The following is a 14,632-nucleotide window of genomic DNA, read 5'->3' as shown; positions in this document are numbered from 1 at the left end:
CGTAGTAGGCAATTTTCTGCTTTTTACTCCTGAGCACTACCTTCAGAACTACTGGCTCAAAGGTATACAACACTGAAATCAATAGGGATTATCAACCATCAAAACCATACAAGATTCCAAAGAGAATTATATTAGTCTTTCTCTCTGTCTCTCTGTCTATCTGTCTGTCTCTCTCTCTCATGTAGCCTCTTAGGAACAATGAGTTATTATAAAGTTGTTACACAAAAAATAATTACACAACAATAACGACATTAGGATCAATAATGACATTGAGCATACTATTAAATAGTAACTTATTTATAGCTCCAATCAGCATCATTACAGATTCAGAGACTATACGATTAAATGTTGATGAATTCGTTTAGCCTCCGTTTCCAGTGTCCACCCCCTTGATGACGTCGGCAATCTCCAAGCCCCAGTTTGAGCAGAGCACTTTACAGAGCGAGCACTCTTGTAAGGGAGCTGTAAAAGAGCAACGTCCGAAGCCAGTTCCCGAAGTTTCGGATACGTTTTGGGACGTGGTCAACATTTTGGTTAGGTTTTCAACATTTTGATTAGGTGTTTCTCAAGCCCTTGTAAGGTATGTCAAGCTTCTGAACTATTTTACGTTTCGTTAAACGAGATGCCAAGATACAGTAGGCCTATGTATGATAACCCATTAATTGATGAAGCACACAAGTCATCGTATTGGGTTTCCGATACTTTCTGAAGTCATGTCTTACTTATCGTATCCATTACATAATGTGCAAATGGTTGTATTCATGTGAAATTAATTTAGAAGTATTTACCATACTGCTGAATAGTATTTTATGAAACGGTTGTTTGAATATCGCAAATAGTCATAACTGACACCTCATAACCTCACCGTTGACCATGTGTTGCCTCCTACCACAAGAGCTCATGCTGTGAAACAATGTGGAGAGTGTTGCCAAATCATTCATTTTCATCAGCAGCATCATCGCAATTAACATCACCTATATAATAGTACTACTATAACATAGTATATAAATATAGAAGTATAGAAACCATCATCACCATCATCATACTCATCTTTCTCTTGTTACATGTTCTCCTCTTCCTCCATTCTGTTTGTTGTAAAAATGAAGGGATATGCTCCTAAATAACACTCCTTCATTTCAAGGAGAAATAGAAAGTAATGAATGATGAGATATTCCATTTTATAACATTCATTAACCCTTTACTGCAGTGGGCTAAATCAGGGTTGGTAGTCTTAAACAAATCTACTTTGAAACAAAAGTATACACCTCACACACATGGTTATGGGCTTAAAAAAAAGAAGACACCTGTACCATGTCAGATATAGAGTTGAAATGTATTACATTTTGATTTTGCATCCCAATATTACACTTTATATACATCACAGAAGACTGAAACATAACAAAACCGTTTGACATAAAAATGCTAGATTTACAGCTGTTTAAAAAAAGAAAAGTGTATTAATTATGAAATTATGAAAAATATTTACAACATTTCACCCATGAGGCCACTGGTCATTTGACTGCAGGAAAGGGCTATGCTAATTGGAGTCTTTTAATACCGTTTTTGATTTGTTTGACAGAAAATGGTTTTGAAGCCAGGCCATTTGTCTTCAGTATTATTTTGGTAATTACATATTCATAGTGTGTGTGTGTGTGTTTTGTGTGTGGCAGCAGAACAGCATTGTTGTTGTTCTTGGGAGGCCCTTATTGCCTTCCTCCCAGACTGCATTAGAAGTGGATCAGAGCTTGGGACTGAGACGGGAACGTGGGTAGATGCCTGCCTGGGTAGTGAGAGGATTTTAGGCTTATCAGATGACCTTATTCACAAGGGATGCATCCCAAATCGCACCCTATATAGTGCACTTACTTTTGACTGTGCACTTCATCGGGAATAGGGTGCCATTCGGGATTCAAGCCAAAGGCTCAGGGGTGTTGGGAGAACATGCAGCGCTCACTCACATTTGACATGCCCGTCACGCTTACCCTTTACTGTTGTCACTCAACATTGTGGGCCTTTGATTCAAATGAAGGTATCAGACTGTCATATGCTGGTCCTTCCCAAGCATAGTTATTATTACACGAAATGAAATACCTTGCACCCCATTATATCAAAGCGATTCAAAATCCTTGTTGATAAACCCGTGACGGGTGCAAAAATAAATGATCACAATAACATAGTAACGGCACCTTTCTTGACTCTCGTGACCTTATTAAAGGCAGTTGAATGCTACAGTATGCAGCTTAGCTCTGCGGTCTTGCTGTGTGACATCAGACACCGTTCCATTTCCTGCTTGAGATGATTTAAACCAGAGGGTTTGGGGGATTCTAAGTTACAGCAGGAATGTGAGCTGAGAGGTACTCTGCTGTAGGAGACCGGAGACCTGCCTGTTGTTGGTCTGTTTCCCATCAGAGAAGCATTTCCTCTCGTCTTGTCCTCTTCTCTTCTTCACTGCATCTCTTCCTTCCTGTTTTCTTCTCTTCCTCATCTTCTTAATTAATGCGGCGAGAAAGAGGAATACGAGGGTTTTGGTTTCAGAAGTAATAAGAGAGAAAAAGCTTGATATCGTTTTTCTAGCAAGTCTTATCTGTTTGGTTACCAAAACAACTACTATAGCTATCTTGTAAACTTGCTAGCTATTTCAGTGGATGTTGAATCCATTTGTATCAGCGTTCTCTGGAAAATAATGCAACTTCCTAGCGCGTCGTGCAAAACACCTTCCACGTCGGTTATTATTTTCCATAGAACTCATAGCCCCTCGTTGATTTACCCTTACGTACAGTCTGTATGTAAACAGAAACTATCAGAGCACTTGAGCAGGATATAAACTCTATTGCGCTAAAACTGCTGACCCTGGCTGACCCACTCTCAGGGGGAGTTGAGATATGCAAAAATAAAATGTCACGTGTATAATACACACTTGTACATGTGTGAAACAAGACCAATATATATTTGTATTATTAGGGCTGGGAGAGGCTTGGGATTTCACAATATGATATTCACAGAATACTTTGGTGCCGACAAGATATGTATTGCGATTCTATATGTATTGTGATTTGATACTATGATTGTATTGCGATTCGATGTTCCAAACATATGTCTGTTGCAGAGGGACAAGAGAGAGCCATGAGAAAGCAAGTTTTGAACTGTCATGGCAATATAAGTGCTGAAAACAAATGGTCTTCCTGTTTAAAAAGAAGATGGAGAACAAGCTATGAATTAAATATTTTTTTGGTGCAGGACAGGTACAGCCAACTAGCGCAAAAATAATATTGCAATATTGTCCAAACAATACCATACGATATATATAATAGCCCAATATGTAACTGCATAGATTTTTCCCCCGTCACTAATTATTATTTACCAGGCTACAGCACAATAACCTCTAAATAAACATCTACATGATTTTCAATGTTTGGTACACAGAGTAAAATATAATTGAGGGAGAGGTTTGGGAGGGGCACAAACAGCTATTCATTCATTACTATGACCTATTACTGTCTCATTGGAGTTTCCTTGGAAGCTTGTCTCCCTTCTCTGCTAGTTTGTCTGGTGCAGTACAGTATAATGATGCACACACATATGCTACACTCTCTTGCTCTCTCTCCCTCTCTTGCTCGTTCTCTCCCCCTCTCGCTCTCTCTTGCTCGTTCTCTCGCTCTCTCTCTTGCTCGCTCTCTCTCTCTCTTGCTCGTTCTTTCGCTCTCTCTTGCTTGTTCTCTCTTGCTCTCTTGCTCGTTCTTTCGCTCTCTCTTGCTTGTTCTCTCTTGCTCTCTTGCTCGTTCTCTCACTCTCTCTTACTCGTTCTCTTGCTCGGTTTCTTGCTCTCTTCCTCATTCTCTCACTCTCTTGCTCGTTCCCTTGCGCGTTCTCTCGCTCATTCTCTCGCACTCTTGCTCATTCTCTCGCTCTCTAGCTCTTTCTCTTGCTCATTCTCTTGCTCATTCTCTTGCTCTCTTTCTCTCACTCTCTTGCTTGTTCTCTCGCTCTCTTGCTTGTTCTCTCGCTCTCTTGCTTGTTCTCTCGCTCTCTTGCTTGTTCTCTCACTCTCTTGCTTGTTCTCTCGCTCTCTTGCTTGTTCTCTCGCTCTCTTGCTTGTTCTCTTGCTCTCTTGTTTGTTCTCTCGCTCTCTTGCTCGTTCTCTCGCTCTCTTGCTCGTTCTCTCGCTCTCTTGCTTGTTCTCTCGCTCTCTTGTTTGTTCTCTCGCTCTCTTGCTCGTTCTCTCGCTCTCTTGCTCGTTCTCTCGCTCTCTCGCTAGTTCCCTCGCTCTCTTGCTTGTTACCTCGCTCTCTTGCTCATTCTCTCGCTCTCGCTTTCTCGTTCTTTTGCTCACTCTCTTGCTCTCGCTCTCTTGCTTGTTCTCTCGCTCTCTTGCTTGTTCTCTCACTCTTTTTCTTGTCACCTCGTTTTCTCGCTCGTTCTTTTGCTCTTTCTTGCTCGCTCTCATGCTCGTTATCTTGCTTGCTTTTTCTCCCACTCACTCTCTCTCTCTCGCTCTCTCTTGCTTGTTCTCTTGCTCGGTTTCTTGCTCTCTCGCTCATTCTCTCGCTCTCTTGCTCATTCTCTCGCTCTCTAGCTCTTTCGCTCTTTCTCTTGCTCATTCTCTTGCTCATTCTCTTGCTCTCTTTCTCTCACTCTCTTGCTTGTTCTCTCGCTCTCTTGCTTGTTCTCTCGCTCTCTTGCTTGTTCTCTCGCTCTCTTGTTTGTTCTCTCTCTCTCTTGCTCGTTCTCTCGCTCTCTTGCTCGTTCTCTTGCTCTCTCGCTCGTTACCTCGCTCTCTTGCTTGTTACCTCGCTCTCTTGCTCATTCTCTCGCTCTCGCTTTCTCGTTCTTTTGCTCGCTCTCTTGCTCTCACTCTCTTGCTTGCTCTTTCTCGCTCTCTTGCTTGTTCTCTCGCTCTCTTGCACGTTCTCTCACTCTCTCTCACTCTTTTTCTTGTCACCTTGTTTTCTCGCTCGTTCTTTTGCTCTTTCTTGCTCGCTCTCATGCTCGTTATCTTGCTTGCTTTTTCTCCCTCTTGCTCTCGCTCTCTTGCTCATTCTCTCTCTCTTGCTCATTCTCTCGCTCTCTTGCTCGCTCTCTCTCACTCTCTTGCTCGTTCTCATGCTCGTCCTCTTGCTCGTTCTCTTACTCTCTCTCTCTCTCGCTCTCTTGCTTGTTCTCTCTTGCTCTCTTGCTCGTTCTCTCGTTCTCTCGCTCTCTCTTACTCGTTCTCTTGCTCGGTTTCTTGCTCTCTTCCTCATTCTCTCGCTCTCTTGCTCGTTCCCTTGCGCGTTCTCTTGCTCATTCTCTCGCTCTCATGCTCATTCTATCGCTCTCTTGCTCATTCTTTTGCTCTCTTTCTCTTGCTCTCTTTCTCTCGCTCTTGCTTGTTCTCTCGCTCTCTTGCTTGTTCTCTCGCTCTCTTGCTTGTTCTCTCGCTCTCTTGCTTGTTCTCTCGCTCTCTCTTGCTCGTTCTCTCGCTCTCTTGCTTGTTACCTCGCTCTCTTGCTCGTTCTCTCGCTCTCGCTTTCTCGTTCTTTTGCTCGCGCTCTTGCTCTCACTCTCTTGCTTGCTCTTTCTCGCTCTCTTGCTTGTTCTCTCACTCTCTTGCTTGTTCTCTCGCTCTCTTGCTCGTTCTCTCACTCTCACTCTTTTTCTTGTCACCTCGTTTTCTCGCTCGTTCTTTTGCTCTTTCTTGCTCGCTCTCATGCTCGTCCTCTCGCTCTCTTGCTCGTTATCTTGCTTGCTTTTTCTCGCTCTTGCTCTCGCTCTCTTGCTCATTCTCTCTCTCTTGCTCATTCTCTCGCTCTCTTGCTCGCTCTCTCTCACTCTCTTGCTCGTTCTCTTGCTTGTTCTCTTGCTCTCATGCTCGTCCTCTTGCTCTCATGCTCGTCCTCTTGCTTGCTTTTTCCTCGCTCTCTTGCTCATTCTCTCGCTCTCTTGCGCGTTCTCTCGGTTTCTTGCTCGTTCTCTTGCTTGCTCTCTTGCTCTCTCGCTCATTCTTTCGTTCTCTTGCTCATTCTCCTTCTCTCTTGCTCATTCTCTTGCTCATTCTCTTGCTCTCTTGCTCATTCTCTCGCTCAATCTCTCACTCTTGCTCGTTCTCTCGCTCTCTTGCTCGGTTTCTCGCTCTCTTGCTCATTCTCTCGCTCTTGTTCATTCTCTTGCTGCTCTCTCGCTTTCCCTCACTCTCTTGCTCGTTCTCTCTCTCGCTTGTTCTCTCACTCTCTTGCTCATTCTCTCGCTCTCTCTTGCTTTATTGCTCAGTCTCTCGCTCTCTTGCTCGTTCTTTTGCTCTCTCTTGCTCGTCCTCTCGCTCTCTTGTTCACTCTCATTCTTGCTCATTCTCTTACTTGCTCTTTCTCGCTCTCACTCTTTTGCGCTCCCTTGATCATTCTCTCACTCTCGCCCGCGCTCTCTTGCTCATTCTCTCGCTCTCTTGCTCGTTCTCTCGCTCATTCTCTCGCTCTCTTGCTCTTTCTAGAGCTCATTTTCTTGCTCATCTCTCGCTCTCACTCTCCCGCTCTCTCTCACACTCTTGCTCATTCTCTCACTCTCTCTTGCTCATTCTCTCTCTCTTTTGCTCATTCTCTCTCTCTTGCTTTCTTGCTCACTCTCTCGCTCTCTTGCTCGTTCTCTTGCATGCTCTTTCTCGCTCTCTTGCTCATTCTCTCGCTCTTGCTCATTCTCTTGCTCTCTCTCGCTCATTCTCTCGCTCTCTCTTGCTCATTCTCTCGCTCTCTCTTGCTCATTCTCTCGTTCTCTCTTGCTCATTCTCTCGCTCGCTCTCTCTTTCTCGTTCTCTTGCTGTGTCTTGCTTGTTCTCTCTTGCCCACTCTCTTTCTTGCTCATTCTCTCGCTGTCTCGCTCTGTTGCTCGTTCTCTCGCTCTGTTGCTCGTTCTTTTGCTCTCTCTTGCTCGTTCTCATTCTCTCGCTCTGTTGCTCGTTCTTTTGCTCTCTCTTGCTCGTTCTCTTGCTCACTCTCTTGCTCATTCTCTCGCTGTTTTGCTCTCTCTTGCTCTCACGCTTGATCGCTCTCTTGCTCGTTCTCTCACTCTCTTGCTCAGTCTCTCCCTCTCTTTCTTGCTAATTCACTCGCTCTCTTGTTCTCGCTCTCTTGCTCATTCTCTCGCTCTCTTGCTCATTCTTTCTTTCTTTCTCTCTTGCTCGCTCTCATTCTCTTGCTCATTCTCTCTTTCTCTCTCTTTCTTGCTCATTCTCTCGCTCTCTTGCTCCTGCTCTCTTGCTCATTCTCTCTCTCTCTTTTTTTGCTCACTCTCTCTCACACACACCCACCCACCAAGTGAAACAGTCTGAAGCCCATTAGTTGTCAGATAGTTCCATTAGCTGAGAAACAACTTTAGTTAATTATGATGTTGTGTCACTGTGTTGGAAATACATTTAATAATCGGTGTTTGAGCTTCCTGGAAGGCTGCTTTCTTAAAGAGCTCATTTATCCTTCCCTCGCCTAAGGCATGACTTCAATATCAGACTCCTATAGTTCTCTTATTAGTTGTTTCCAGGGAGAAAATTAATTAATGAACTAATGCTAATGAATGCAAATTATTTCGCGGTTGACTACCATACCCATGTCTTCTTGTGCAGAGAACTTCTCTACACCAAAGTCTCGGGGTGGATATCAATAACATAGTACTGTTGGTTTTAACATTAGAATAGTAGGTCTATGCTGACTAAGGTCTAATGGTGAATGAAGTATAAGTCCTTACTGTTTTACTGCAGTATACTCGTATCCCTCTGTTAGGAACTAAACCCAATTCTGATTTACTTTAACAATGAGCTTTCTGTGGTCTCAAATTAAAGGATCCTCCAACGTATCATTCACGTCTAAGAGTCTCGTAAATAATTCTGATAATTTATTACTTTTTGTATAGTGATTAACAGCCTTAATTTTGACAAAGTAATTAGCTTGTCAGTGAAGCAGGACAGAATAATGACATTGGCATGAATCATTAAGGTGAAGGTATACATACTTACAAAATGCTAAAAGAGGTTATAAATAGTTTAGACACCATTCATGTTTGTTTATAGATGAGTTATAAACAGTTGTTACACATCATTTGAAATTGTGTGTACTGTAACTGTTATTGAGAAGGCCTGGTTGATTTTACATAGACTGTCTTTTTGACAGGCTTCTCATTCCTATAATGACCACAAATATTTATAGGAGCCAAAGTTGTAGGCATATGCTTAATGTTATTGCTATAAAAATGGGGGACAGGGAATCTTTGAGAAAATACTCAAAAAAAGGTCATTAAAAGTAGCAAGTCGGTCAGGGATTAGAGAACACTGCTGTGGATTTAATTAAAGTGTGTTAAAGTCTCTGCTCCCTCGCGTGTGTTTACGGAACGGTTTGCTGAAACAATATACCCCCTTCCCACTTTGTCGGCTAGATTAAGATGAGGACCTTCAAAATGTATTGATGGAAATTAGGCCTTTCAGAATGTATTGACGGGAGAACTCGGTGTGTCTCATAAATAATGATGATATTTGATTGCATTTTGGATTGTGATTAACAGCCTTACTTTTGACAACGTAGTTAGCTTGGTGGGGAAAAGTTTGGATAATGCTGCACAGCCATGAACTGAATTGAAGATTGAAAGCATCTCGAGAGATCTCGATCTTACGAACATTGAAATAAGATTGAAATAAAGATGTAAAACTTTCCAGTGCACTATGGAAAGCATTTACAGAGACTCAGTGACAAAGTGACAAGTGACTTCTGGTTCCAATTCATCATGTCTGGCTGTGGTAAAGGATCTCACAGCCAGCGTCTGCTATTTATCTCCGGTGCAGAACATCGACTAGCAATCTGACCCGGGTGTTGCATCAAAGTGGATGACAGTCTGTTTTTTGTCAGTCGAGCTTTATTGATCCTCACATCCATGGACAGTCACTGTCCCCCGAGCTTAGCTAGCTCCCTGGCAAGGGGGAGGAGAAACAAACAGGTTACATTGAGCCACATATTTTCCTCATGGATTGAGAGTGGGAGTGAAAAATCTCTCCCTGACATCTCTGGGGACTTTAGTGTCTCTGAACAAAACCTTTTAGCTTTTAGGCCAGGGCTGTAAGGTTCACTGCAATGAGGTGTAGTGTAGCACGCTACCCCTCCTGCTTCCTGTGCGAGAGAAAATGTTGGAATCAAGAATTTGGTCTCAATCATATGAAAGTGCTCTCGCCCTGAGCTCAACTGACAGTGTGTTTTGAATGATGGATTAGCTAAATGTGAAATCACGAGAGAGGTCTTTGAGCTATTTGTTGTAAATAGGAGAAGCTGTGTGACATGGGCACATGGTACTGCGATATTTGCTTGCTCTATACACATGGCATACATTTGAAATGTTACATGTGATATAAAGTCAAATTACACTAAGTCATGTCCAAGTTATTGTCAAGACAATAGCTATGTCAAGGAAGAAACCTATCTGACCTATCTAGTCTGCGCTTGTATTTTTACTGAACATTGTACATCTGAGAGGGTTTAAGAAGGGAATGTCCCATGATTTCCTGTATGTCTATACCCCAAGTGATTCACTGTCCCTCCCTGAGGCTTTATTGCTTTGCAAAGCAACAGAATGAGATGGAAAATATGCAATTATCATCTACAACTGCACACTGAGATACAGAACACAGAATTAGCAAGTGCGGGCATATTGAGGACACCTATGACTGTAAAGTAATTGGAAAGGTGTTACTGCTCAAAATGTTTATTCTCTTCACAGGATATTATTTTGCATCTGCTGGAATCTATTCATTTTTGTCCCTAGCCAAGACTGTCCCCACTTCCTACTGAATCAAACCATGTTGTACATTGTGATGATTGAATCATGTATGGCTCTTACAGGAATGGCTCAATCACAGCTAATGAAGATATTCTCATTTTTGTTTCCTTTAGTCTAGATACAATGGAGAGCTGCCAAAGACTGAATATCACAATTGGAGAAATGGAAGAGTAGTAGTGCGACTGCAACTCGGGCAATTCGCACCAAAATGGCGGCCCACCGGATCATCAGAGTGACCAACAGTAACCATGTTCTCCCTCGCTGCAAGTCGGAGGGCACGCTCATTGATCTCAATGAAGGGCTCTCTGAGGCTACCCTCACAGATGTCAAAGGTGAGGATTCAATACTGACTAATGTACCAGACAGTTATTCAGCCCTTTAAATATATATTGATTTGAATGCAAATTGAGGATGAATTGAGGATGTTTGTGAATTTCTGATCTTCCTTTTCTTTTCATGCAGTGCCTTCTTCCAGTGCCTTACGGCTGGACAATTCAGCTTCCTTTGTAACTGCTCATGAAGTAGTCGCCATCAAGGATTACTGCCCGTCTAGCTTTACCACTTTAAAGTTTTCCAAAGGTGACCGGCTTTATGTGATGGACACGTCGGGTGGAGAGTGGTGGTATGCCCACAACAACACAGAGATGGGCTACATCCCCTCAGCATACGTCCAGCCCATCAACTGTAGGAACTCATCGCTCAGTGATAGTGGCATGATCGACAATCTAGGGGAGTGTACAAACGAAGTGGCTAAGGAGCTGGATCTCCTAGGGGAGTGGACAGGGGTGTCCGTTAAGACCACTCCTTATTCGCCTTATTTTAACAGAAATCCCTTCTCCCTCCATACCTCCTCCACCAACCCCTTCATCAACAGTGGTCATCTACATGGTTCTCTGGACCAGAACTGTAATGAGAGGGGAAGGTCCACGGACCTGTTAGTCTTTGACTCCCTGGCCTCCCCAGTCTCCCCTTCGGGACCTAACTCTACCTCCAGGACCACCATGATCAATGGCTTCAGTAGCTGCAACATATTTGACATGATGTCAGCCACCAGCCCCAACCAGGACTTACAAGTTTTACAGACACTGCGAAGGGATAACCCATTCTTCAGGAGCAAGCGATCATACAGTTTATCGGAGTTGTCCATCCTACAGACACAATCCAACCCCTCCTTGCCTTCTTCCGGGTTCTTCACCGGCCTCAAGGCTCCCTCGCCAGAGCAGTTTCAGAGCAGGGAGGACTTCAAGACTGCGTGGCTAAACCATCGGAAGCTGGCCAGATCTTGCCATGATCTGGACTCTCTGGGGCAGAGCCCTGGTTGGGGACAGACTCAGCCGGTGGAGACCAACATTGTCTGTAAACTAGACAGTCGTGGAGGGGCCGTTCAGCTCCCAGAAACCCAGATCAGCGTCCATGTCCCTGAAGGACACGTGGTTCCTGGAGACACCCAGCAGATCTCCATGAAGGCCCTACTGGACCCTCCACTGGAGCTGAACAATGACCACTGCTCCACAGTCAGCCCAGTGGTGGAAATCAAAGTGTCCAACATGGAGACCAAGTCCTTCATCACTCTGGAGATGACCGTGTCCGTGACGGTGAAGAAAGACAGTGGTCAGGTAGCCGAGGTGCTCTGCGTCCGGAGTGACTGCAAGGAGGGACCCTATATAATCATCCCACATGCTTACCTATACAAGGACACAGTACAAGTCCAGTTGGATAACTTGGAGCCGTGTATGTACGTGGTGGTAGTGGTGCAGGCCCAGCACGTCAACCTTAATACAACTGTATGGGACAATGTGTTGAAGAAAGTCACCCTGGGTGTCTATGGACCCAAGCACATCCATCCTTCGTTTAAGACAGTCGTGGCCCTATTTGGGCATGACTGTGCCCCTAATACCCTACTGGTGAGTGAGGTGGGGAAGCAGGCCCACTCCTCCCCGCCAGTGGCGCTCACGCTGTGGGGGAAGCATCAGTTTGTCCTGGGTAGGCCCCAGGACCTCCAGGTTGGCCTATACTCCAACATGTCTAACTATATGATTAAGGCTAATGAGCAAACCAGGATGATTCGGGCCTTCCAGGTCAAACTGGGGAAGGTTAGCCGACTCATTTACATGATCACATCCAACAACCCTGAGGACATATCAGACTTCACCTTGCAGGTCCAGGTCAAAGACGGCCTGGATTGTATCCTGGCTCAGTTCTGCGTCCAAACACCACAACCGCCTCCGAAGAGTGGAGCGCGGAACACTGGCCACAGGCGGTTCCTGAAGAAGAAAGAGGTGGTGGGTAAGATTCTTCTGTCACCTCTGGCCATCACTGCCAAATATCCACAGTTTCAGGAGCGCTGCATCACCAACCTGAAGTTTGGCAAGTTGCTCAAATCTGTGATCAGGCAAAACAAGAGCACATACCTGTTGGAATACAAGAAGGGAGATGTGATCGCCTTGCTGAGCGAGGAGAAAATCAAACTACGAGGACAACTGTGGACCAAAGAGTGGTATATTGGATATTATCAGGGAAAGACAGGTCTTGTTCACGCGAAAAACGTTCTGGTTTTGGGGAAAGTCAAGCCTATTTATTTCTGTGGTCCAGACCTCACAACAACCATGCTAGTGGAGCAGATTCTGAAGCCTTGCAAATTTCTCACATACATCTACGCCTCTGTGAGGACAGTACTCATGGAGAATATAGGGAACTGGAAGACCTTTGCAGACGCACTGGGATATGGGAACTTACCTTTGTCTTGTTTCTGTCGGACTGAACTGGACAACGAGCCTGAGAAGGTTGCCTCGGTTCTGGAGAAGCTCAAGGAGGACTGCACTAACATGGACATCAAGGAGAGAAAGACCTTCCAGAAGGAACTCATGACAGTACGTTTGTGTGTGTGTGTGTGTGTGTTTGTCTCTCTCTCTCTGATGCGTGTGTATGTGTGTTTGGAAACCGCTCGTCATGCACGTTGTACCTCTTAGGCTGTAGAAGCTATTCAAATGTATGGTTCAATACAGAAACCATATCAAAAAGGTAAAGAAATAGGAAATTCCACTTTCTCTGGAAATGGGTAGCGCTTCTGTGTTTATTCCCTATTTTCCATCAGCAGCAGATGTTGACATGGTGTGGAGGCAATGGGCTGTGATGTACTGTGAGATGGGGGGGGGGGGGTGATATTTTACTGTACTCAGGTTATTCAGTCACATGTGCCTTAGGAGTAGGCCTACTTGTTGGGAGAATAAGTGTGCTGTGACTTACAATGCACAAAAACACAGCTACATCACCTCCTTCAGTGTAACTCCCGAGACTGAGACACAAACAGAGACGACAATATCCTGAGAGATTCTCCTCAAAGCAGGCAGGGTTGCTGTTGTGACCAAAAGTGTTGACTCAACATGCCTCCCACTTCCTCTCCAGTCACCCTTTTCAAGTTTTAGACAGAAGTGCTTGGTAATGTAACTATACCCCGCATTGCAACAGTCACAAACAGGCAACAGTTGTTTGAATTTTGGATCTGTGGAGAAATTGGATCTGTCTGGGAAAGTGAGGTTGATGTCTTTTTCACAATGCTTGCTTATGCAAGCCTCTTATCAGTCAGAGCTAGCATATATCAGTTTATTTTGGTATGAAATATAACAGTGGTTTATGCCAACAATGGTATTTTGATCAAAGGCAGGCTAGAATTCAAGCAAACATTTTTTCTGCCAACAGGCATGATAAGCTGATGTTAGGCTTTAGGTTTGTGCAAATATTGCCACTGCTGGCTACTGTACATACAGTAGACAAAGCAATGAGGATAGATTAGTCTCTGATAACAATGATCCATGCCCAAAGCCCTCATACTACCCCACACACACACTATTTATGGTGGACACACAGATCTGTTTACTGTGCCCCTAGCCTGAGAGTAACCTAACATAGCGGGCATAAAAGAAAACACATCCGGTTTTCAGTGGAAGAGGAAGTTGAATGAGCTGGATCCCTGAAACCTGGAGGCACCTGGCTGTTGGCAACTCTGCTAATGGTGTCCTGGAGGCAGTGCCTGAAATAGATCCATGTCTTATCTTTTGATTCCAGCCAGTCTTGATAGCCTGCAAGCCACAGTAGAAACAGAGAGTGTTGTTGACGAACCTGATCAGGCCAAGAAACACCAGATATAAACATCAGTGACACAACTGTTGGTCCATACTGGTACATTCGAGCAGGATCTTGAGGACCATTGATATTGCTGCGCTGCAGTCTACATAATATGCTGCGTCTTACGTTTATCCTCTGGTTGTTGCCAGAATTTTCCCGCACAGCAAGAAGTAATGTATTCAAGGTTTTAAAAAGCTAGTCATTTCATTGATTTGCCCTAAACCCCAAAAATGTATCAATCCCATTAATTATATTCCACATAACAATTCACATTTCCTGTTGCTACAAGATTATTTATCTGCGGTGCGAAACTGGCTCAAGTTAAGATATGGAATCTGTATATAGGTTTGTGTGGGGGGAGGTGGTTGTATAAAGGTTTGTGTGGGGGAGGTGGTTGTATAATGGTTTGTGTGGGGGGGGAGATGGTTGTATAAAGGTTTGTGTGGGGGAGATGGTTGTATAAAGATTTGTGTGGGGGGAGATGGTTGTATAAAGGTTTGTGTGGGGGAGATGGTTGTATAAAGGTTTGTGTGGGGGAGATGGTTGTATAAAGGTTTGTGTGGGGGGAGATGGTTGTAAAGGTTTGTGTGGGGGAGATGGTTGTATAAAGGTTTGTGTGGGGGAGATGGTTGTATAAAGGTTTGTGTGGGGGGAGATGGTTGTATAAAGGTTTGTGTGGGGGGAGATGGTTGTATAAAGGTTTGTGTGGGGGGAGATGGTTGTATAA

General features: G+C 44.2%; 1 protein-coding gene across 1 annotated transcript in view; it reads left to right on the top strand.

The window, feature by feature from the left end:
- The first annotated feature begins 438 nt into the window (after window positions 1–438).
- The window catches only part of LOC115129662 (SH3 domain-binding protein 4-A-like), a 28,030-nt gene continuing 13,836 nt past the window's right edge, over window positions 439–14,632 (top strand). The window contains exons 1-3 of the mRNA XM_029660271.2: window positions 439–580; window positions 9,894–10,112; window positions 10,243–12,650. Of these exons, the coding sequence (XP_029516131.1) occupies window positions 9,989–10,112; window positions 10,243–12,650 (2,532 nt within the window). The 5' untranslated portion in view covers window positions 439–580; window positions 9,894–9,988. The remainder of the gene's footprint in view (window positions 581–9,893; window positions 10,113–10,242; window positions 12,651–14,632) is intronic.

This window comes from Oncorhynchus nerka, linkage group LG5 (genome assembly GCF_034236695.1).
Source record: "Oncorhynchus nerka isolate Pitt River linkage group LG5, Oner_Uvic_2.0, whole genome shotgun sequence".
NCBI lineage: Eukaryota > Metazoa > Chordata > Actinopteri > Salmoniformes > Salmonidae > Oncorhynchus > Oncorhynchus nerka.
This window is presented reverse-complemented; position numbering and strand designations above follow the sequence as displayed.